We start from the raw sequence: 25,000 nt of genomic DNA, 5'->3' as shown, positions 1-25,000 counted from the left end.
TAGGGAAAAAAAATTCTTGGCTGCTGGTTTTATCTCAGAAACAGCTGAAGCTCCCAAAGTAAACCTAAACTGTAAATCTTTTTTGGAAAACTCACAGTATGAGAAAATGTGCAAGTACAGAACAATCTCTTTGACCCTCAAATCACTGCTCCCAAATATCCCCTTTCTTTTACCCTTGTTAAACTTGAAGGTCAGAGCAGACCCGTCCAAGTCCTAGTCTCAGCCAAATGTTGAAAAAGCAAAGCGTACAGTTAGGTTCCAGAGACAAAGTCAGAAGTGGGTGTTTCCTCAGCCCTAGATGTTGCATTGTTATTCCCAGAAGTTGGGAATACACATTGAATTAGAGCAGTAGAGAATGGTGCTTAATGGTTGCATGATGCTTAGGATGGGGATAAAAAGTTACAGGAAAATACCCCTGCCAGGAAGTATAAGACCAAAAAGATCAAATAGAAAAAAACAAAAGAAAGCTTGACTGCATCTGATCCCAGAAACAGTAGTTCTTTGTTGCAAAAACTGCACAGTATAATGTTTGGCACTCTGGAAAGTTACCTTGAATAGCTAAACTGACTTGATTCTGACTGGTAGGACAGTATAGCCTACTGATTTGTAGCTTATTCTCTAGCAGTTTCTGTTGCTGAGTGGCTGGTGTAACACAAAGCTAAAAACATTCATGGTCTGCAGAGGCAGTTGTTAGATCAACACTGAACTAGGTAAAGTATTGAAAAGTAAGTTGTATGTCATTTGCATTGCAAGCTTCAGTGTCTAAACGTATATTATCATTCAGAGGTGAGTACAATTGCATCATACCTCTGGGGAAAAAGCAGAGGGCTTGTATCATTTACTTGTAAACTAAGCTTTACTTCGAACATCAATGACTTTCACCAGTTTTTCTTTTACTGTGTTTTCAAAAGCTGAGGAAATCAAGAGATTTGGGTATTTATGTATTCTATTACATGGACTAATTTATTGAATTAGGTGAACTAATATATTTCGTTAAACAACATGGAAGCATCAGCTTGGCCCTTGCAGTTACAATAATAAATGCTGTCAACATGAACACATGGGAAAGTCTGGATTCAATTAAAATTCCACTCATTTTCTGAACCATGGAAAGCCAAACCCAGTACTCAGATTTTGGTGTGCTTTCACAGCTGTTCATTAGTTTTTCTTGTGTAGAAAGTAGGCATAGTTTTGTTTCCCTTCCTCCCCCAGTTAGAAAACGTCCTATTTCAACTGTAGTTTGTTGCAGTAAGTACATTAGCAAGTAAATGCATGTGCCAGCAGGGGTTTTGGTTGGTGAGCAGGAAGAGAAAAGCTAGAACAAATGCGTCTATTACAAACCACCTCCTTCGCATTCAGTGGGGTGTAGGACCAATATTCCCGAGCTAGTGTTGACTGAAGGCGGTAGGTCTGGTACATTGGGATGCCAGGTACGAGCTTGTGCCCAGAAACTATACAGATGCTTGAGCAGAGCATCGTTGCCGAGCTCAGGGTGGGCGGCCCTCTATGCTAGGCCCGGTGACTTGGCGGCAGCTCTGCAGATGAAGCAACCGCCAGACCCTGAGGTTGAAGAGCGACATGGCTGGAACTCTGCTCTCCCATGCCCCCTCCCAGCACGGATGTCCTCAGCTCTCACGTCTTAAGCTCCAGTGGATGCTGTAGTTTACCAGGTGTATCTTCCAGAAGTCTGAAAGTATTCCCTGTGAATGACGTCTGAGAGACCTAAAGTTTAAACTTAAAAATACAGTTTTTAACAGCCATGATACCTGGGCCTGAAACGTGGCTGTGTTTCACCAATGATTATCTGATATTGTGCTAATTAGGACATCTCTGTAGGCCTCTCAGGATATCAGATCAGAAGTGCCGTATTCAGGACTTTAACAGCAATTTATGATTTAGACAGCTATTTGGGAAGTCCGAATTCCTGATGCAGTGCTAATCTGTTTCCTCAGCTGCTTTTGGGCAGTAAGCGCAGAAGCAATCTTCTGGATAGAGGTAATTTATGGTGCTCCACCGGGCTGTTCCGCATTTGCCACCAGTCTGAAGAGTAGAATTAAGCCGGGATTGAAATCCCCAAGTTGGCACTTGAAAATCTTTGACCACAAATCAGCAGGGGGAAGCATAATACTAGATAAAGAACAAATTCTGGTCTTTATAGCGTAATTATTCATTATTAGTAATGACTGATATTAATAATGTTAAAAGTAGTCTTAATAAATTAGAAAGGAGGCTGTAGTTTTTATAGAATACCTTTCACACCCGTTATGAAAGCACGATTTCAGCTGAAAATACGGGATTTTCTACATTCCTCCACACTATACACACTCAAGATAGATTTGCCTGTGATCAAGAGTTGCCAGAGATTATCACAGACACATAGTTTGCTTGTGACTTACCTTCTTTCTTCTTTTTGATATCTCTGTAATAATCCTGGTAAAGAAAGCTGATACCTCAAATTTCCTCGTTTAGTAAGATTTAGATATAATTACTCTCTGAAAAGATATATGTGAGATCATGATACTTCATAATATTAGACAAGATACGAAATTTTCCTAGGAAACAGTTTTAGAACATCTTGACTGTTTTCAAAATGAAAAGAGACTAAAAGGTGGAGCTCTCAGCCTGAAGAAAGTATTCTGCTTTTGGTGCTGGGAAGTCTCTCCAGAAAGACAGGCTTTTATCTTTTCGTAAGGCATATTGGATGTGGGAGAGGGATTTCTTCTGCCTTTGGGAAGTGTGATGCCTTTAAATTATACAGAATTTGTCTGAGGACTGTAGCTGGAAAAAAAAAGCAATACCTCACAATGGTATTAGCTTGCTGTTTGTTAACTCCCTAACGATGATCACTTAGTGAATATAACTAAATTAGGAAGACAGAACCAGGTGTGCGTGGACAAATGCCATAAAGTCTTAGTGAACCTGGCTGCTCACTGCTTATGCTTAAATACAGTCTTAAATCACAAGAGTAATGTGAGTTTGGTGGGTGTTAACATTGTCTTATTATTAATGTTTTTGTACAAAAACATAAATGTTATGAAATGCAATTTTAGTCTTCCTGGTCCTAAAATCTAGGGATAAGGTGGTATAAGAAAGCCTTTCTTGCAGTTTTCCTTATTCTCCCTGGTTTCTGCCTTTGATATTAATCTTACATTTCTGCAAAAATTATATTTACTTGGACACATTTTTTCATAAAAGAGTGCCATCTATTAGCTGGAAAGAAAGAATTGTATTTTATTACGGTCCGGTACAAACCTTAAGTTATGTATCATGGAATAAGCAGCAATTAGACATGAATTATACTTTGACCTTACCAAAAACTAGTCATGTCCAATCTGGAAAGTGAAAAAGAGAAAATCTACATCTTTAAAGATTTTCTGTGTTGGGATGTACTAATTGGGACAGTAAGTGACTTTGGGTTTGTGTCATGATCTTTTTCAGTTACGTGAAGAGTTTGACCGGGGCATAGATGTTGTATTAGACGAAGAGCACAGCATTCATGATGTTGCTGCTTTGTTAAAGGAATTCCTGCGTGACATGCCTGACCCGCTTCTCACCAGAGAACTTTATACACCTTTCATCAACACTCTCTGTGAGCTCTACAGCATCTTGATTTACCGATTTACAAAAGCTTACCTGTTTGAATTCTTTGATCTCTACTAGCTGTATTCTTTTTTTCTGTGCATTTAATACTCTAGCCTTGATTTGCGCCAAATATTTGTGTAGTATAAATTTGCTGAGGTCTTTCCTTAGACGCTTACATACTGTGTAAGTATAGCCCAGAAAACTAGAACAACAAAGATTTCACTTATACCTATTTCTGCATTTGTATATAGGATGTGATTCATGTTATCTATTCAATCCTGACCCTGTCATTGTTTTTTTTTGACAGACTTCCATTTGAATCCTGGTATCTTAGCACCATTAATGCTTTTAATTTTTAGAGCTGTTGACTGACCAAAATTCCAGCCTGGCCTCAAAAACATAGCTTCAAAAGTTCAAGTTTTATCATAGTTAATGGTCCTCAAAGCCATCGAATTAAGTACTCCCAAATGTGTTGCCTAAGGCCTGAGTGCAGACTCTCACAGATTTGGGAAAAAGTAAAGTTGGACCCTTCAAGCTTAAGCTGCTGCCTGGTATGTGTTCTTCAGATTCTTGCTAGCCCTCATGTCTGAGATCCTGCCTCTGTCCTACCTTTGTCACTGGCTACCATTGCATTTTAGATGGTTAAAGTGATGGTGGTTGCAGAACGTCCTTTATATCTCTAGTTGCTTTTCCAGTCTCCCAGTACCTCTGCAAGATGTGCAATTGTAAAAAAAAAAAAACATTTAAAATGGCTAAAGTATAAACCTGACTGGAATGCTTCCCAACGGTGCCCTGTATATACCGCTACCTATACCTAAATGAATGGAGTAAGTAGAAAATTAAGCAGAATTTTTGTGTCCAGTGACAGTGATGGAGTATGCAACATGGATTTTGCTCTCTTACAGGCTGAGAAAAGATCCTATGAACCTGTGAGCAAAAAATTGACCAACCAAGGCAAAAATCCCATAACAGTATTTGTTACACTTTTGATATTTTTTAGAGTTTTCTGGTTTTCTTCTGACATTATAAGGAAAATGATCCTTAAACAAAGCTATTCTTACGCCTTCCTTTGGGCTGGGAACAGTATATTTGTTCTGCTTTTAGGTTAATTGGAGTGATTTTCTTAGAATGTATTTTTTTTCCCCTCTTAGTATTAGAGCCAGATGAACAGCTAAGCACCTTACAGCTTCTCATTTATCTTCTACCTCCTTGTAACTGCGATACCCTACACCGACTGCTGCAGTTCCTATCCACAGTGGCTGGCCACGCAGAAGACACCACAGACAAAGATGGCCAAGAGGTAAGTCCTGGTCACTTGTGCCCTTTGACTTTGTTAATTCATGATCTGAAAAGAGATCTTGAAAGCTGTGAAGCAAACATGATGGTGGCATACCTCTGAAAGATGGGAGTGATTTCATATTCTTGCCTGCACATTTGTCATTTAGTTGTTTACTATGTTCTTAGGGCTGTGAAATTTTAATTTTTATATGACTTAACCAGTAAAGCATCTATCACTTCCTTTGGGAGATTGACAGTGTAATCGACCTTGTTGTTAAGATCGTCTAATGTTATCTATCCTTTCTCCCCGCCTCCTTGTTTTACCCTATTATATTCTGTGGAAAAAATACTCGCATAGAAAAGTGTCAGGCATTCAAGAGTACGCTTTTTCATTCTGTTTTCATTCTCTGTTGTTGCTTTCTTATATGACCTTTAGACATAGCAGTTCACTTCTTGGTTCCCTTAGCTTCCTTGTGTGCACTGGGTAGCACTGGGTAGTGAAGAATAAAAAATAAAGGACAGGAACTCCAGCTGTGTCCTCGCAACTGACAGACCTAATCACTTGTTGGAGTCAGGGTCCGTCTTTGACTCTTTTCCTTCTGGCCTCTTTACTGTTGCATTCTGGACCAAATTCAGTGGAGAGGTTGGAATGGCCCACCCCACAGAGACCAGAACACCCATAGCCGTGTGGCTGAGCATTCACACGTGTGCATCTGCGCCGTTCACACTAGAGAAGATCTGAAAATCCAGGCTTCCCATTTTCTAGCAGGAAAATGCTTGAACTACTGGGCTGCTCTGCAAAAGGTGGCAGCTCTGTTAACTTTGAATGAGGTGGATGCAGTCTGTCACTGCTTGTCAAAATTGTACCAGTTTATCTGTGGGAAGGACTTCTCCGTCCTCTGAACTGCAGCAGAGACCACTTCTGAGGTTACTTCTGAGACTCTTCTGAAACTCCTGCAGGATTTTGTCTTCCAGATGGAAAACCCTGCTGACTTCTGTCAAATTTGGACACCTTTTTGCAGTTAACTGGTTTTAACAGTTGGCACTTAGAGACTGAGTTTTGCCAAATTTCTGCCTCAAGTCCTAACTTCCAATGTGCTGTATGTGACTTCGAGGCCTATTTCACTTTTAAGTCCACTTTAAATGCTATTATTTTTGTCCTCAGCAAGGAGTTGATAAAAAACTATACCACTAAGATGGAAAGCATGTAACAATTTTACTGTGCTTAAAAACATGTATAAGCCAGCTAAGGTCGTGGTCTCCTTCGTCTTGCAAAGAGTTCTCTGTTGGTTCAGGAATGTACCCAAGAGGATCTTATTGCAGGGCTAGAGGATGCTGCTTAAGAGAGTTGGTTTGGCCCAACAGTTGTATTGAAGGTATTTTCATTCCCCGTAACAGTATATCAGCTCTGCTACAGGTATTTTAGCAAGGCAAATTTATGAAAGCTATCTTGGCAGTATTGTAAGCATCAGGAATATTATGTGCAATTGGATAGCTTTTATAGCTGATACAGTATTCTGCTCACAATTATTTAAGCTATTCGTGAATAAAGGCATACAGGGCAAGAGAAAGTATTTTATCAGACTGTTTGCCATCACTGGAAGGAAAACAGCCAAGCTTTGGCACACAGGCCCTCTTCACAATTTCTTTCAAAAGCCCCTCTCTCACGAAGATGAAGATGGATGACTAACTTTATTAAAATTACTCATTCAGTTAATTTCAGTGGATCTGTTTACAAGGTTTTTTAAGGGATGCCCCGAGGCTGCCCTTAAGAAAAGATTCCCTGTTTGTACAAACAGCCTGCACATGCAGATCCGGGCACAGCCAGAGGCTGCCCCAGGCACACTCGAAGCACCGCATGTCTGTACATCCTTGGTGGCTCAGTACTCTGACAGTGTTTAAAAAGCAGGTCACCCGAAAAACAGCTGGGTGCATGGTGGCGCGCAAATAAGGGAGTGTGCTGTACTCACAGTCATGCTGGGATGAGTCTCTAAACAAAGAGCCAACATGTGTGTTATGACTGCCCATGCACCTACTTAGTGCAGATGTCTTTCCAAGATTACGCAGTGGTCCCACCGATAAAAGGAAAAGCTCTTTTTACTATCATCTCTATGCTGTCTAGTTGAGCTCTGTAAAAAATAAACCAGGTGCAGGCAGTGCACAGTTGTAAGTTTGACTAGAGTATTCAGTAAATGACCAGCTAAAAAAAAAATAAATTAAAATATTACTTTGAAAAGATTTGTTTTGTACCACTCATTTCTTGAAATGCTATTTTTACTCCCTCTTTTTGGTGCCTCTTCCTGTCCTTTTTTTAAATTAATCAGTCCAAATGTAACTGAAACCAATGAAAAATAACTGTAATGATATTTTTTTCTTCTTTAAAAAAAGCCTGCAAGAAATACTGGGTCAACAGCTGAAATTCACTTACAGTCTTATATAGTCAAACTGCTGGCATCTTCTTCTGCATTCCCAGAATAGCAACCAAGTGGAGACACAGAGAGGAAGCACATGACCCCTGCTTTTTGCTCTGTTAAAAGAACAGAAGGGGAAAGAAGTAGTCTAATCACCAATATTACAATGAAAATTTTGATTTAATAGCCTATATGGCATATTTTTCAGATAATTTCTGTCTAGTCTAGTATGTATTCCTAGCCTTCTACTTCCTCCAAAATCAGGTTACTACTGCTGCTTTGAGCACAGAGTTATAAAAGTAGGAAAAATGTAAAAAAAAAAACAAAACAAAAAAATCCACCCAACAAGTAAAGATTTGGCATGTTCTAGGGAACAAGCAAAAAGACAGGAAAATACTAATAAAAGTAATGAGCATGTTCCTTAATTATCTAAACGGTTTAAACATGGAAAAGTGTGTTTTTCCTCACTGTATCTGTTTCAAATCATGAGTGCTACTTGAGAAAGCTAACAGTTTTCAGTATTTGGTCCTAAGAGACAGTAATATTCTGAGGTGGAGGGAGGTTTCCCTGAGTTCAGAAGTAGTATGCCACTGCCGAGCTTTCCAGGGAATTAAGGGCAGGCAGCACTTCCACCTTCTACTGCTCCAATCCATTTGAAAATATATCCATAAAATTCACAGTGCTTGTTGCAGAGATGTCCAAACAAGGTTTCAATGTTTCTAAAAATTGTTCATTTTTTTTATTTGACTAGCACTCGGTTCTGATGAATGAACCGTCTGCCAAATCAGGAGGGAGGGAGGGGTGGAGCGGGGGAAGAGAGAGAGAGGGAGTGTGTGTGTGTGTTTGTGTGTATGTAGGGGGGGGGGTGTTGATGTGTGTGTGTGGATGTGTGTATATACGTATCTGTACACATGAGACCCTGGGAAACCCCACCTCATTTGTATTCTGTTTTCTAGATTACTGGGAACAAAATGACATCACTTAACCTGGCTACCATCTTTGGCCCTAACTTGTTGCACAAGCAGAAATCTACAGACAAAGAATTCTCAGTTCAGAGCTCAGCTCGAGCTGAAGAGAGTACTGCTATCATAGCTGTCGTACAAAAGATGATTGAAAACTATGAAGCCCTTTTCATGGTAGGTGGATGTTTCTTCACGTTACTCCTGTGCGTTTTTAAGTTAAATGAGGAAATACCTGGTTGGTATTAAAGTAGACTAGGATGAAATAAACTGTGGAAACTGCATTAAATTAGGGTCAATTATTATTGGTAGAAAAAGTAGTCTTCTATCAAGGAGAATGCTTTGCAGTAAGCAATAGTATTAAAAATGTGTACTTATAGCTTGACTGGAATGGTTTCTATGTAGATAAGAGTATCTTTCTTAGAAGATTTCTCTCTGTGGAAATGATGGGGTTGGCTATTCAGTTGTATGCTAAACACGCACTGCATTGCTCATTAGTTTTGAAGACAAGACTGAAAATGACCTTTCACCTCTCAGTTTTGGAAGTCAGGGAGCCAATTTTTCTGCAGGGAGCAAGAGATCCTTGGTTAACGTAAGGAACAGCTTCCCTTGCCAAAGACTTTCTTGTTGGTTGGATGGGGAGGAAGGACAACGCTTTCTCATTTGTCAGCTGGATAAGAGGAGTAAAGCATAAATCTGATCTGTGTAGTTCCTGAGTTCCTTTCTGTTTTCTTGCTGAAGCAAGGAAGTTCTTCATAAAAGGGATGATGACCTGGGACTTGGATGTGTTGTTTACTTAAGATGCAGCTTAATTAAATCACATTCCTCGTGCCTAGCAGTTACCTGGACATGTGGCTTTACCTTTTCCTCTTTTTGTCTACAAAATTGTAGGTCAGCTCAGTATGACTTGTGCCTCAGAGAGCCCTGCTCTGGGGTAGCAGACGCCAGTCAGACCTAGTGGTGGGCACTGTACTGTCTCCATTTTAGTAGGCATACATGTCTTAACCAGTAGTCTTGAAAAGGTGAAAATAGCTTTGGTTGTTGTGTCTTGAAACAAAGCAGCACTGTATGTTACACTGAGGAGATCGGTTCCCAAAGCAAGAGGAGGAACGCTCTGGAAACCTCCTTTAGTGCTCCAGCAAAGCTGGGTGCTGGATACCTTGATGGGAGAAGATGGACAAGCCTGGACTGTGGGCACGTGGGGCTGATGGCCACATAGTACTGTAAGGGGAAGGTTTCAACAGGGAGAAGAGCATGAGAAAGCAGTCACGAGCCCTGCCTATCAGTCGTAGCCTCAGATGAACTTCTTTGTGGTTTCGTCTTTTCCCTCACACTGTATTGCTTTTCATTACATCCTTTGCTTTATTTTTATTCTTGTTCCAGTGAGACACTCAGCAATCTTTTTTTTTTTTTTTTCTTTTAATGCTTTTCACAGTTTGGGGAAACTTTAGGTGGTATTTTTCTTTCCACAGCAGGAAAAGAAAGTGACAGAACTGCACTCTTGTGCGAAGGTCTGCTGGCCCAGAGTGTGGATGGCACTAGCAAGTTTAACGTAATACTTGAATAAGAATACTTGCAATACTTGAAGTTTTCTTACAGTTGTTTCTCTTTAAGAACATTTTACAGCACAGCTACATCTCAATACATAATACTTAGGCACACATTCCAACTTTCAATGTGGAAAGGGTGGGGCTTAGGGTTAGACTAACCTACATGTGGTCTCTCTTAATTGTGATGGATTTATTCCTTTATCCCGTCAGTGCTTGCATTTTCATCTGAAGGTTAAACGAAGTATGGGGAAAAAAAGGAGTTTTCTTCTGCTTTCCAGAGAAGCTTTTCAGATTGTGGAGGGAGATTAGAATCAGATTTCAAAATGAGAGGCTAGCTGCATGTGAGAGAAAGGCAAACCTATCTCAGATGCTCTCCTGAAAGCTGAAATACATTGATTTGAAATTTATAGGAATGTCTAACAGCTGAGCATCTCTGGGTGCTTTCACTCTTCCCATTGCCATAGTTTAACACGCAACATGGCAAGTTCTGCCTGTTTTCTGGAGTAATGTCTAGACTCACGCATGATACTTGATCTGTAGGATTGTGTCAAATTGCTCATAGTTAGTGTTTTATAAAGCTTCTACCAGGGTTTACTTTCATCTTTTTCATGTTTTCATCGGCAGCACAGAGAGACTCTTTGTGTTCTGAAGATAATTAGCCCAGTGCATCATTTGGTAATAGATGCATTGAAAGGAAAAGACTTGTACATGTAATTGTAATAAAATTCTGATCATTTGAAATCAGGCAGGAGCAATTCATTTTCCAAACCCATAGGAGTGGGGCCAAACCAGAACTGCTGTTTATACTTGACATTCATGCTACTTACAAAAAGAAAAACATCTGGACTCGAGCATTCAGCTACAGCTATAACATACAGTATATTGCTGCTAAGGTGGTTTTGTGTTTGGTTTGCGGGTTTTTTTTTTCCTGTTACTTTTGTATATGGGGAGGTTATAAAACTCTGATTGGCTTCAGCATTGAAACTGGAACAACATTTATGAAAGAAAACCTAGCAAACCAGGATGTGTTGTGGCACCCAGACCACAATATCAGAATGATTCTGACGTATTGGTGGGTCAGGAAGGTTCTGTTTGTCGGAACAACCCAGGATACTGGGGACTGTTTTTGTTAAGCAATTATCACTGACATCAGTAATATGCAAACATGTGGATTTCGTATAGAATATGGATTCTGACCTTGCTTCATTGATGTTAAGGCCTTTCATATCCAATTCTTATCCATTTCAGTGAGTCTTAGGGATGCATTAAAATGTTTTACAGGAATGTACAAAGGACTGTTCTTTGCCAGTCTCTGAACTATGCCCAACAGCTGAATGCGGGGAGGCACAACTCAACCATGCTTTGTCTCATTGGCTTTGACTTGGCACGGAGAATGGAGAAGAGCAGCTTGGTCATGCATTTTCATCTCCTAGCACCCAAATCCAGCCCTGCTGCAAAGAAGCACTACGTAGTGTCTGAAATTTCTTATTTTTACTGTTAAGAGGCTACTGTGGCCTCCCTGCTGCCAAGGCAGTCACACGCTGCCTCTCTGTGCCACGTCAGTAGCAAGGGACGGCACAAAGGAGACACTTCAAGGGTCCCTCCACCCTTCTGTGTCTCAATAGCTGTGACTCTTATGTAGCACCCAGCCCGAAAATCTCAGAATATCTCCTACTCTACCGGAGTCCTGACAACCCCAGAGCTCTCTGATGCGTCCCAGTATGTGCTCAACTGCTGCAACAGCTGTTATTTCAGCAGTGCCCTGGCTTCCCTTCTGTCCCTGAATTTCACGTTCTCATCCATCTACTCAGCCACAACTGCCAGTCAAATAATTAATTCAATAATAGTTACTGCAGCTCTGTAACATTTTCCTGAGATACCAATATAGTAGCTCTCTGTAAGTGTAAGTTTATAATTACATGCATATAATTTCTACACTTGCAAGTTAGTTAACTAAACTGAAGTAAATTGCTGCACAGGAGAAAACCCAAAACCCAATAGATAGCTAGCAAGGAGACCATCAGTACAAATTCAGTTCAAGGATCATCTGAGTGAATGAGGGCATATTAAAAGTCCTGTAACTCAATAGAACTGTTAAGTTTGGGTTTTGCAGATGCTTTCAGTTGGAACTGAACTTCCTGTTGGAACTTTTTCAGATTCATTTTTATGGAATGAAAGGCTGATTTATTCTTTTTTAATAATGGAAAATCTATTTTTATTTTTCTGACAAAGTCCTCTCAGTAGATTCTTACAAGTTTATCAACTTGATATAAAGCTGAATAGTAAGTTACATACAGAAAGACATGGATTTGCTTTACCCTCAAACTTTATCTGGAGTTTATTCTACTGTATAGAAAGGCTGTCTAAACGGAGAAGTTACAGCACACCAAGTTTCCAAAAATGTATTCCTATAAAGAGAAGATAATTTATTTAGAGACTGGTATATCAATGACCATCAGTAAGATCTTTTTCCAGCTTAGAGGCTAAATACAATTTTTAAAAAAGGAATATGTGGTGTCACAAGTTTTTCGTAGAGATTTTGAATCAGTTTGAATTAAATGATGCATATCTTCATTTGTTTTCAAATTATTTCCTTTTTTAAAGAAATATGCCTTCTCTGTAACTTGACTCCCTAAATACCTCCCAAACTGAGGTATTTCCCTGAGGAATCTATTAGTAATTCTATTCCTATTTCCCAGGAAATGTCAGGGAGAACAAATGGCCCATGCAGTGTGACCTGAAGGTCAAGAGATTCAGGCTCTGACAAATTGCATCCAGAAGCGTATTGCACAGCTGATGACCCCTTGCTGAGATTATCTTGCCTGCAGCTTCATCTGTCATGAGTGAACCTGGGCTGTTAGTTCAGGCCTCTCAGATGGTTTCATCCGTTTCAGTGCTTTGAAGGTTGAGTTGAACGTTCCACTGTGATGTGGACAAACTCACTTAAGGATTGATAAGACTCATGTAAAATGCAGTTGGAAGCACAAAGTTTACTTGGGCAGGTTTTAGAGTGCCATTCCAGCTACCTGCCCAGGAGATGTTGCTATATCCTGCAGCAGCTGAAGCTATCGAGTGTTTGGAAGGTTCATCTCCTTATAAAGTGCACTAGAGACAGTTAGCAAATCAGAAGGCCAAACTCCAAAGAAGATGACACACATTCTGGCTGAGCCTGTTGCTACTACCCGAAGTCCAGAGTGGCTGGAGATCCAACAGTACCCACTTGTAAACCTGAGTTACGGACCGATGAATTCTGTAATTACTCAAGTTGTGATAGAGCATAAGCAGGAATTTAAATGCTTCTAGATCCCAGGATTTGGCCGTATGGATACCTGAACATTAAATGTTTATAAGGCTTCGTTCAGAAAAATGTTGACCTTTGGCAGCTCTCACTGAAATGAAGCAATTGAAGAACTTCATAGATAGAAGAGTTACCACGGAATTTCTGTATGAGAAGGACATAAATAAGTCAAATGCACAGAATGTATGAAGAAAGTGTCTCCTTCCTGTGTAATTACATTTCACATTGTTTCTAAAAGAAGAGAAGTACAGTCGCTTGGAATGGAAATTTGTAAACGTCCCCAGATCTTTGAATGGGGATGTAAGGTGAGGACCTTAAACTGGAGCTTTTGAGATTGTGATACATGAGTAATCCCACTGTTGTTATCAGGCATAATACCCAACTGGATACCAATGGGTTATTCAACACTAATCAGCATTTGACATTGTACAAAGTGATCTTTAGTCCTACTTCACCTGTTGTTACATGAAATTTCTCTTTTAAGTGGAAGCTTCTGAATCTTAATTTTATATACTCTCTGTAAATGTACTTGTATTTGGTCTTTCAGATTAAGCATAGTACCAAAATTAATATACGTGAAAGAATATTAATCTCCAACTAAGTATTTTTCATTGTCTTCATAGGTTTCCCCTGACCTACAGAATGAAGTGCTTATTAGCCTATTAGAGACTGACCCAGATGTTGTGGACTATTTGCTGAGGAGGAAAGCTTCTCAGTCATCGTGAGTAATCTGTTTTTCCATCATCCCTGTTTCTGCTGGGAATTTCTATCTCCCACTGGAAGTGTTCAAAAGGTTCTAGTTTTCCACAGCTCTTCTGCACTGTCTACAGTGGAGTAGAAATATCCTCCCCGTTACACTGACTCTGCCAAAGAAATTATGACTCTTGTACAGTGTTTTCTAAAGACAAATCTTGTTTCCCGACTCAGAAGAAAGATTGCATTCTGCTGCAGAGAACAGAATGACATGTACATAAAAATATTCAGTGCACCATTATCTGACAGGATGTATTCTAGTGATCTGCTGGTTCATGTCTTGGGTTTGTTGTAGTCTTCAGTCACAGGAGGCGTGTATTACACTATCCTTGAAACACACCCTAGAGTGCCTTAACACAGTCACGGCTAGCCGTTTGACCAGTTTGTTGTTCTTTTCCTATTGTATACACACAGGACATTGTAAACAAGTCAACTGCCACAACAGCAGGTTTATGGAGACTCTTTGGATGTTATTTAATTGTATGCTTTGTGAAAGGTCTGAAGAGAAAAAAAAATCACACTGGTCACTATTGCAGTTATGATACGTAACGTATTCCAACTTTGTGTATGGTGTATATATGCCTACACGCGTGTGCCTTAATGCTGTGAGTTTGTACATTCGGATTAACAGGATTCCTGGCTTTCTCATGGGACACACAGTCATTGCCTTTATTCTAGTGAATCCCAATATGTCAGACCCAAAAATCACAAAATTTGACAAGCTTGCTTTAAGTAATTTTTAAGCGGTTTCCTAGATTGTAAACTCTCTGGGACAGATTGGACTTTGTCTTCCTGTGTGTGTGGAAAGTGCCTAGTGCATTCAGAATATAATTAAAATTGAATTTGTACAGTCAGTTAGCTATGGTTTTTTTCTCTCCCTCTGAACATTGTATAGTTGGAGGTAATGTAATAGTGTGCCTGGCTTTAAAGGAAGAGGTATAAAAGAAATAGTATAATTAACACATGGAGGAAACAGCTTGCTTTAGTTGTAAAAATTAAAAACAAAAATACATGGAGAATATATCATGTGTTGTAAAGGATTTTATTAGTTTGTTGACTTAACCACATGAACACGTAACATGCAGTAGCAAATTATCACAGATCATTTGATTTGTGGTAATTGTCTCTGTGTGTTTTCTTAGTGTACCACAGACTTGAAATAATTTCAGTTAGTTTATGTCTGACTGACAAGTAACCATGTGCATATTTAGATCACAATAAATGCAGAATAATTAGAGGTATGTTAGCTGTCTTTTACACTTGTTTCACATTTGCCATGAGCCAAGACCACAATTAGGAGAGATGCTGCAAATCACATGACATATGGTAAAGTCTGTAGAGATTTCTTTCTTTAAGCCCTTAGTTTGGAATGATCGTATTATTTCTAACTCAAGCTAATAAAAACCTTCATGCTGGATTTCACCGTCTATATAATATAAAGACATAAAATTGTATCTCACATGTGGCTAGACATATCAATTGAGCATAAATTTGTTGCAAATCATTGTGGATGTAACAGATTATTGTTAGATCCTGTTTTCTTTAAGTCAATTGACCTTTCCTTGAGCTTCCTTACTTTTCAGCCAGCATGCAGACCTACAGGAGAAAATGGATCTTTTGTGCAAAGCTGGTCACAACTGACAAAAGGGGATTCGTAAGAAAAGGTTACGAAACCAAATAGGAACATATAGCTACACTAGTACTAATTTATTGTATTTTCAGTAATGGGCAGATGAAGTATCACTGAGATAGGAGAAACTTACTATCTGTCATTTTTCTTTTACTCTGCTATCATGTAAGTGATTTATTCTTAATGTTAATGAGATATGTTTTCACTGTGATTGCAGCTTCTTGGTTAAGATATTCCAGGCAATTAGAGGGAATGTTGCTTAGTGTTATTGCTAGGAGTGTGATGCTCTTAAGAGATTAATCTATTTCAGAACATAATCTCAATTTTGAGGCTACGTATTTGTTGGTTATTTCTCCTGTAAGAAATGTGAGGCTGCAGACAACAAGGAGGTGTTTGTCTTGATTTGATAAAAATGAACCTGCAAAACACATCCTTACTACTCTTGGAAATTACGTGGTCATGTACTCAAGATCCAAATTTGGATCCATGGAACAGAAAACCTTATGTATTCTTGAGACAGTCTTCATCAGAAAAGCTAGTTGGCTGCATAGCGTAGAGTATGGAATCAACTTCAAGACTTTAATGTCGTATTAATTGCTCTGAAGGTCCTGCTTCTGCAATTGCCCTCACATCTCTGCTTTTGATGTCATTACAAATGCTTTCTTGGCTCTGATCTAACAGAGAAAACACAATCTCTTTTCCTCTCCAGAGGAGGACAAATCAGATGTTCCTCATCTTTCAGTTCTCTTAAGAGCTGAGCATCGTGAATGGTGTGTCAGGGAGTTTAGGGAAGTTGTTCATGGTAAAGCACTGATTACCACTGGCAGCAATTATGAAGTGTGCTTTTGTGGATGACTTCCCAGCTTCTTTGTCTGTTGGCTTGATGACAATGGAATTTGGGGTTTCCAGCTGTAAGATGAAGCATCTTTAAACTAACACAAAAATAAAATCTGTTTCTTATGATTATTTACTGGTTATCATGGTTAGCAGTCCTTTTAGAGTAAATGAGTTTCAAAGTTACAGAGTTTTCGAATGGTTTTGGTTTTAATCCATCCTAACCTGTGGCACAAAGATGAAGCCATACAATAGGCCATACAGTATGTGTAAACGCAGTTTTCAAAGCTGCAGAGGCTCCCTGAATCATTGAGTCCTCTACCCTGTTACAGTAGCAACCACATCGTAATCCTGTAATAATCTGTTTTGTCAGTGGCACCTGTGTTGGTCACGTATGTGTGGAAATTACTACTGCGTGCTGCCAAGCCATCGCACTCCATATGATTTGCCGATTTGCCTCTTGTAAGACATAATTGTTTTTCCACTCAGAAGCTTTAAGGTATAACAGAAAAGGATTTCTGCCAAAAACAGAAAGGGTTTTCCTGTTTTGATGACCTCGATGCCAGTAGAAAAGTAGGAATATCCCCAGTAATTATTATTATTAACGTTTTTCCAGTTCACCCATGCAAGTAGACTCTGGTGGGTAACACCAATTCAGAAGGGTGCCAGTTAAAAAGGAAAGCCCAAGGCTCCTTCATAGCATAGTTGATTTTTGTTTTGGAATCTGAAATAGTATTTTTGAACACATGTGGCATAGGTTCCTTCTGCAGCTTTCAAATCTTTCAGTTTGTATGTAATCACTTTTAAAATCTTTTCCTTAACATAGTTCATAACCACTAGAAAATACTTCCCTTGCCTTCCTTTTCCTCACATTTGATAGTACATAATCTTCTATTATTCTTCGTGGAGACCATAATCTGCCCTTATTCATAGACTGCATATAGGCGAGTGGGTATCTTGTGCGGTATTTACATTTGCCTCCCAATTTAGTTTTTCCCCAGGGTGTGGATAGAGTCTCTCACAGCTATCCGGGGGAACATGAACTTTGAATTTTAGTGAACATCCGTTTGCTATTGAATTCAAACCATAAAGCAAACAGATGCAAAAGTTTTGTTTTAAGGAATATGTGAGAATTCATGCTTTATTTGGAAAGATGCGAGCCAAAGTCTTCTGCAAGTTGTGTTTTATTCTGTTCGTGAAGAGCATGGTAAAGCTGCAAATGTATGAGATCAATTTCCAACTTTAAAGTATTCAATCCGTTTTGATGGTTTCTTGTAGTAAGATTGGCAGAGTCCACAGGCATTTTCTTTGATTTTTAAAACTACTTTTTCTAAACAAATTTGAAAGTGATATTACATATATATATAAAAAATTGCATGGGCTTACTAGCAGAAACTGTAAATGAGTTTAGAAACTTGAACATTTGGATCTTTCCAAAGACTTGACAGTTTCCATTCAAGTAAATTTTTATGAGGAGCTCTGTCTTGAGAAGAGGTAGACTATAACAGATCATTCAAGGTAAGACATGAAATCAGTGTTTCACAAAGCTCAAGTTTATGTTCCCGCATTCTTTTCATTTCCATTTCCCTTTCCCCTATTCCTTGTGTTACCTTGCCATGGCTAAGTGGTGGTATACCTCTGTCTTTGCCCTGTGCAACATAGTTAGGTTTTGGTCCTGCGAAGATTTGCATGCGATAAGCCTTATTGGTGTCACCGTTAGCGCTAAGTATGTCTGTATGCTGTCAGGGTGAGGTTTAGATGGCGTTCAGTCTAGAAGGCTGGAGGGAAAGACATCTGGTCATAGGAAACCTACAGATATCAGCATTTCTCCCCTTTTCTCTCGGGTCTTTCTGGTTCTTCTAAAATTCCCAAGACATTGCTTAAACCTCATCTTAACTCACACTCACTGCACAAGTTTTTTTAGAACTTAGGAGAGCAGAAAGAAAGGAGGAAGGGACAAAAAAGAGAAAAAAGATTTGTGATGGAATTGTACATACTTAAAGACAATAATTCTTCAGTGTGCGGCTGTTTATAGATTAATTTACATTGCACTCATTTTCAGGTGAGAAGTTGAGATGGAAAGTTACATAATTGAGACATGATTCACTTTTTTTTTTTTTTAATGACTCCCAAACATTACCATACCAACCACACTGAGAACCCTATGACAGCGCTACTTTGCCAAATGGCAGCTCTGGTTTTTTGAGTTGGCCCCAGTTAAGTTTCAGGATCAATTCAGTGATGGATTTCTTGCTGGGAGTTACTGAGGAGTAAACTTAATTAATTCATTCCCAACACTTTATGGTTGCTTTTATACTGGAAAAAAAATGGAATCTTGAATAACATAATAATCATGATGTTGAGTGTATGTATTTTATATTTTGGGACGTGCAGTATGTAAATCGGCCAGGAAAAAAAGCAACAGCTTGGAAGTGGTGTTAAGTTTTGTCATTATTCCTGTATTAATATTTAGTGTGCTGTGCTAGCCTGTCTTACCTCCGTGTGTTTTCTTTATTTTCTTTCTTTGGTTTTATTTCATTTGTCTGGAAAGAGGGTTATTGTTCCATAGCAAGTAATGTGCTTTGCCTGCTCACTCAGTTCAAGCTCTCTTTGGATTTGACTTTGAGAAAGGCTGACCATTTTCAGTACACATTTACAAGAATGAGCCTCTGTCGTATCACATTCAATTAGAGCAGGTATTAACATGAGGTCACTGAAAGAAGTGTTTGACTCAAGAGAAGCAAAAGATAAGCATCTAAGAAACAAAGATCAAGGTGCAGAGAAATGAAAAACGAGTAATAGAAATACAAATTAGGGAGGATCGATAGGAAAAAAATTATATTTGTTTACAGAGTATTTCGACATATTCTTTGGGAGGTTCAGCGACCCATGAACTGCCTCCTATCTGCTTAGTAAACTGTAACAGTTCAAGAAATCTCTCTCAATGTTCCCACCACATTTCAAAAGTGAGAGTTGTCTCTCTCAGCCTTGGCTGTACTTTGCTGGGGGTTTTGTTTGCCTTTTTTGTCAAAATTAAATGCAGGCCATGCTGTTGGTGATGTAAAGGTGAAAAGGTAGAAGAAGTTGTAGAAGTTATCAGCAGAGCCAGTTTTTTGCTGCCCCATCAGAAGTACAGTAGGTACATCTGCTTGTCCTCTGTAGAATATTTACCTTCTGATGTCTCTAGAAGAGGATCCTTCTCACAGCATGAGAGGCAGGCTAAGGTTTTGATTTCTCTGACTGTTTAGTACCTCAGAATGGAAGAAGTGATTTCAGCATACTGCTTAGCATCAAACTAATCTTCCCTATCATGCCCTCAGATATACTGTTGCAACAAGCTAAATTGTCAAGGTAACATAAAGAATTGATTCACTATTTAATTTCCTGTGGTGAACTGTACGATTGTGTGTGTTTTGTTGTTTTCTTGACAGCAACATCTTTTGATTTTTAGTGGCCTCTGCTGGCCACTTCATGGCAAAAGTTTCACCCATGGAAAGTTCACCTCTGTACTGCTTTTGAAGTGTTTTCATTTCAGCAGCTGCGATCATACTCCTGTATTTGATTTTATTTGTATGATGTCAAACTGCACCTGTAGCTGTGAACATAAAGCATTTTTAATTAACAGTAGTTTGTTTATCAAAATTTCTCAGGAGCCCTGAGATGCTGCGGTCAGAAGGTTCCTACTCCACAGGAGGAAGACATTCTTCCACAGATTCCAACAAAGCTTCAAGCGGAGATGTCTCCCCTTACGACAACAACTCCCCGGTACTGTCTGAGCGCTCGCTAATGGCAATGCAAGAAGAAGTTGCCCGCAGCCCAGATAAGCTGTACAAGGTACCTGAACAGTACACGCTGGTTGGACATTTGCAGCCTAAGACAAAGGAGAATTCTTCTGCATCACAGGCTGGAAAAGGTAGAGTACATCTGCTTGTGTTCCTCCTCCTCAGTGACTGGTGGGGTTTTCTGAAGTAATTGAAAAGTGTCGTTTTTGTATTATCAGCTACCAGGATTTGAGGAGCAGTAGTGTAAATAACCTTACAAGAAATGACTGACCAACATCCTTTTTTTGTGTTGAGCCCGAAGGGTCTGTGCTCAGTCCTCCTCATTATCTCAGCCAGCTGTCAGGGATGCTCTTGGTATGGCATTTCTCAAAACTTGGAGCTATTATTTAGGAAAATAGAACTATGTATGTCCTGCTTTTCAGCCTGTCTGTGACAGCATGGCAAAGGCTGAATTCTAGTCCTGCTCCGTAGGACTGTAATACCTGCAAGGTTATGGTCCAGACTTTGGACAAATCGGAGACTTCAAGACATCAAGCTACAAATTTTCTCCAATTGAAAAGAATGACCTCAATACCCTCTCACTGGAGAACACAGCTGAGCTGCACAGCTTTACATCTGGTGCCAATTACATACCTAGTGATACTAGTGCAGGGATCCATAATTTCCATAGCTATCTAGGGAGTGCACACCCGAATGATTTCTTCTGTAAAGAGCTGTGGTTTAAACTGCTGGCTCACCAGCACTTCAAGATGCTTTTCATTTAAAAATATTAAAAAAAAAAAATTACATTCATGAAATGCATATTTAGTGAACCAAACTTTAAGAACTTTCAATGCTTAAGAATGCAGATAACTGTTTGGTGGTATTTTTAAAACCATTTCATTTCAGAGGTACTGATTAGGCACTTAATTCCCTCTGGAATTAATGGGATTTAGACTATTATCTCAATTATATGCTTTATAAATGCCAGTGGGCATTTATCTTCCATATTCAGCATCTAAATCTCTGAATAGGTTTCAAAATTTGGTCAGATTTCTAGTAAGTTATGAACAGGAAATTACATGAAGTTTTACCATATTAACCATCTTTTGGACTTTAATATGCATCACAACGATACTGGACCATGACAAATTAGGAAATTCCTTTACTGCCAGATGGAATCAGAAAAAGGCATGAAACAGTTATAATCCAGCACAATGCCTGATGCGCGCATTTCATTCAGTCCCTGTTCTGTGACGGCACTTCCGTGTAAGACCCAAGCGATGCCGCAGGTTGATAGAGCATGCCTTACAGTGACCCCTGGGGCTGGGGCTGCCTGAGGGAGTTCTGTCATTCTTTCCCATAAAAAGCACATGAACTACCTTCTGTTGACCAAATCCTCCTGTTCTTGTGCAAATACTCTGGCTGACGTCAGTAAGGCAGAGGACTTAAGGGAAATTCCACTCTCTCAGCAAACTCAGGCGTCCTGCCCATACAGAGCTTACTGAATCCATTACCAGATCTGAGCCTGAAACAGCAAGTAACTGTGAACAAATACATTTGAGATGTTTGTGTTAGGTGCACGGTAAGTCAGGTGTGAGTAAATGTTAACGACTCTGATACCTTACGTAAGGTTTTACCGTGCCATTTGTATGTTTCTAAATAATGGCTTTAAGAGGATCGATTCATCATCTTCTTCCTGCTCTTACTGCTGTTTAGATGTTTCCGAAGATCATTTTGATATCTGGGGCACCTGGCATTCAACCCTGAAAAGTGGCTGCAAAGATCCAGCAATGACAGGTCAGTTATTTCTCAAGTTTTAAGCCCAAATCTAGCAAAGATATAAACAGTTTCTTGGTTTTGAGAAATCACAGTGAAACCAGAAGGAGAATTCACATTGTCCAGAGTTGGACTCTTAAAAGGTGACTCTTCAATAAAAATACAGAGAAGCGTGGTGGTTATACAAATGCAGCGACATTTCAAACTGTCACAAGATAATTTTAAAAGTCATTTTAAAATTGCTTCAAAAAATAGTTTAAATTATTCTAAAAGTCATTGGAAGGTGGTGCCTTTGTTTTTCTCCCATCTGCGCCCACCTCACAGAGGAACCGTGAGACTAAAACAACCCCCTGCTTTTCAAGAATTTGAAAGATGTTAGGCGCTGCAAGGAGCTGTTTGCTCTTTATGTCAGAGCAAAGTATGAGAGTCACCAGGTAATATATTAGACATGGTTGAGACAGATGTAGGGCTGCTGCTCTGTGTCCCCAGGTTCAGCCGGCGGTGAGGCTGTTCCACCTTCAGTTGCATAGCCCGATGATAAAAGTCCCCATCCCTCTTCTACAGAGTGATGCAGGGGAAGAGCAGTAACTTGTTAAATGCCACATAAACGATTACGCAGACTGATGTTGTCTTTCCAACTCTGGCCCCCAGGTTCTTACGGGAACATTTACGAAAGCAGCTTGCTGCGACCCGGACAATGCTTTCTTTCCCAGGGGAACCTCGCCATGTATTCTCCCCGGTGGCAGGGCAGCTCCTCCGAATTGGACAACGGCAGGCAGGTCATGCGAAGGAGCCAGACGACTGCTGCCATTCCTGAGTGTCAGCTCCATCCCACAGTGTCTCGGGTGTGCAGTAACCCACAAATCGAAGTCAGCAGTAGGAGTTTAGACCTGTCACACTCAAAGTCGGAGCGGCACTTGACTTTAAGCAGCGTGGAGGACCTCAGTGAGCATGACTCGAACGCGGGTTGTTCACAAAGCACAGCCAAGCCCTCCTACAGAAAAGAGAGGCCACCGCCCCCCTACCCAGGCCCAGCAAAACCAAGCTCTGTGTTGTCACAGCGATCGAGCGTTTCTTCAACGTTGCACTCTTTGTGGAGACTTCCACGCCAAGAAAAAAGTTCAGGGACCAGAGCAGCTGGAGGACGGCCAGCCAAAGCCCCTGACCAGGCCACCTCCAGGCAGGAGCGGCCGGCCCCGCGCACCCAAGCAGGTCACATCTGCTCCACAGCACCTCACAGTCAGAACAGTACAAATGTTTCAGAGGCGGACTGGCATGATTGGCAAAGGGAGCGGTGGCAAATTTGGGAGCTTTTATCAGCTGATAACCCCGATGCCCTCCCGGAAACCCTTGTATGATCGGACTCTGCAGAACTGCCACTCACACCTGTGCCTCCCTCTCATAGGAAAACAACTGCGACGTTGGAAAACGGGGAGGGCTTGTTTGTTTTATATCAACTGAATTGCATATACTTTTTTTAAACTTTGTTCACTTTAATTTCTTAACAGCACTGTCAAGCAGTCCATTTACAAATACAGTATGTTCCTGTTTTTCAGCAAGCTTTTGAGGAAAAAAACAAGATGAAAATTTTAGTCTAATAACTCTGTATGCATACGCTGTGTATAAGGTAAAACTGTTGCTTTGACGTTGCTAAAAATGTATTTATATATCTGCAGTTTTGATGATTGTATATTCTGTAATGGGTATTGTATGATAATCATATATTATGTTTTCATATACAGATGTCAATCAATCATGACTGCTTTTTTTAAAATCACTGCACTTACATTACCGTGATATGCATTGGAATTCTATAGAAAGCGCACAAGCTGGTTTCTGTGCTTATATAAAAAAAACTGTTAAAGGGGGAAGTTGTCCTTCTTTTCACTGCCTATTGAAAAACACTAAAATAGAGTGGAACATGAAAAGCCATATATTTTATAAGGGTAGTAGTGAGCTTAAAGGGGAAAATACCAAATATTTTTTTCTTATAAATATATTTGCAAATGAAATTAAAATTTGATACAAGATTGTAAAAATATTTTTTTAGATTCTGGTAGGAAGCAGCTCAGAATCAACTAAGAGCAAGGCCGTGCCTAAACCAACTAAGGATGTAGTGCAAAGGTCTGCCCTCCCGTTCTAGAGGAAAACCAATGTTATGTATACAGGATATAATATATATATTTATAAATGTATGATTTTATGTATTGTTCTAAAACAATAAACTGGAATCCAAATTTTAGAAAACCAAGCCCAATAAATTGAGGTGTGTAACAACTGAGAAAGAATATGGCTTTTCCTTTGAAGTAACAAAGCTTCAGCATTAAGAAAGTTAGACAAAGCAAAAAGAAAAATGCAGACAGACAGACGAAAGGGAGTCACACAGAGTTTCAGAAATGAGCGTGACGTTTGGAGAAGTTCACAGCCGCATTTCTACACATATTGTGCCAAAGTCTGGGTCAATAGTACTTCTTCAATAACTGTATGTTGCGTTGTTAAATGTTGCTGTTTTATACGTTCTGGTGTGTTTAAATTGCAAAATTGTTTATGGCCAGCAGGTGGCAATGTACTTCAGTATTCTAGAGAAAATTCTTTTTATCACTTGATAAGGGAAAGTGTATCCTATCAAAAGAATTTTATAAAACATATTAGTCTTAATTTTAATGAAGTTGAAGACTTATTCAGTGATGTTGTCTTTAAGTTCTATCTTGTGCCATAGTGACGGAATAAAAAGCTAAGCAAAATAATGAGCATATTTTTTGCTCCTTTTTTTGAAGCAAGGTTTATGTAAAAATTGATGTCTTTTTATTACATTCTTGAGTATCTCTGTCAAAAACATTTAAAAGGCTTAGGAGCTTAAGGACCACTTTCAAACACGACTTAAGTAGACAAGATCCAAGGTTTTACTTGAGTTTTAGGCTTAAAATCCATCATATAAAGAGTCTGCCCATCATATCTCCATTTCCCAAGTAAAGTTACAAGATACAAGCCCCAGCCCCAGTAGAAAGGGGCAGGATTTGGCCGCTGACTGTTGTAGCACTGTCAGGCTGGCCAGCTCTTTTTTACGAATACTGCATTCGGAATAAATCTCAGCTCTCTTCTTCCGGTGGTTGCAAGGCTTTTCCAAGTACCGTCTTGATATGAGACTTGATAGGAAAAGGTTCT

General features: G+C 39.6%; 1 protein-coding gene across 1 annotated transcript in view; it reads left to right on the top strand.

Annotated features, from left to right (window-relative positions):
- Positions 1-23,193, top strand: part of ARHGAP6 (Rho GTPase activating protein 6) — a 61,975-nt gene extending 38,782 nt beyond the window's left edge. Inside the window, exons 6-12 of the mRNA XM_009333395.1 lie at positions 3,439-3,589; positions 4,734-4,882; positions 8,228-8,407; positions 13,702-13,799; positions 19,946-20,208; positions 21,776-21,856; positions 22,487-23,193. Of these exons, the coding sequence (XP_009331670.1) occupies positions 3,439-3,589; positions 4,734-4,882; positions 8,228-8,407; positions 13,702-13,799; positions 19,946-20,208; positions 21,776-21,856; positions 22,487-23,193 (1,629 nt within the window). The remainder of the gene's footprint in view (positions 1-3,438; positions 3,590-4,733; positions 4,883-8,227; positions 8,408-13,701; positions 13,800-19,945; positions 20,209-21,775; positions 21,857-22,486) is intronic.
- Positions 23,194-25,000: the final 1,807 nt, after the last annotated feature.

This window comes from Pygoscelis adeliae, unplaced genomic scaffold (assembly GCF_000699105.1).
Source record: "Pygoscelis adeliae isolate BGI_AS28 unplaced genomic scaffold, ASM69910v1 Scaffold69, whole genome shotgun sequence".
Taxonomy (NCBI): domain Eukaryota; kingdom Metazoa; phylum Chordata; class Aves; order Sphenisciformes; family Spheniscidae; genus Pygoscelis; species Pygoscelis adeliae.
This window is presented reverse-complemented; position numbering and strand designations above follow the sequence as displayed.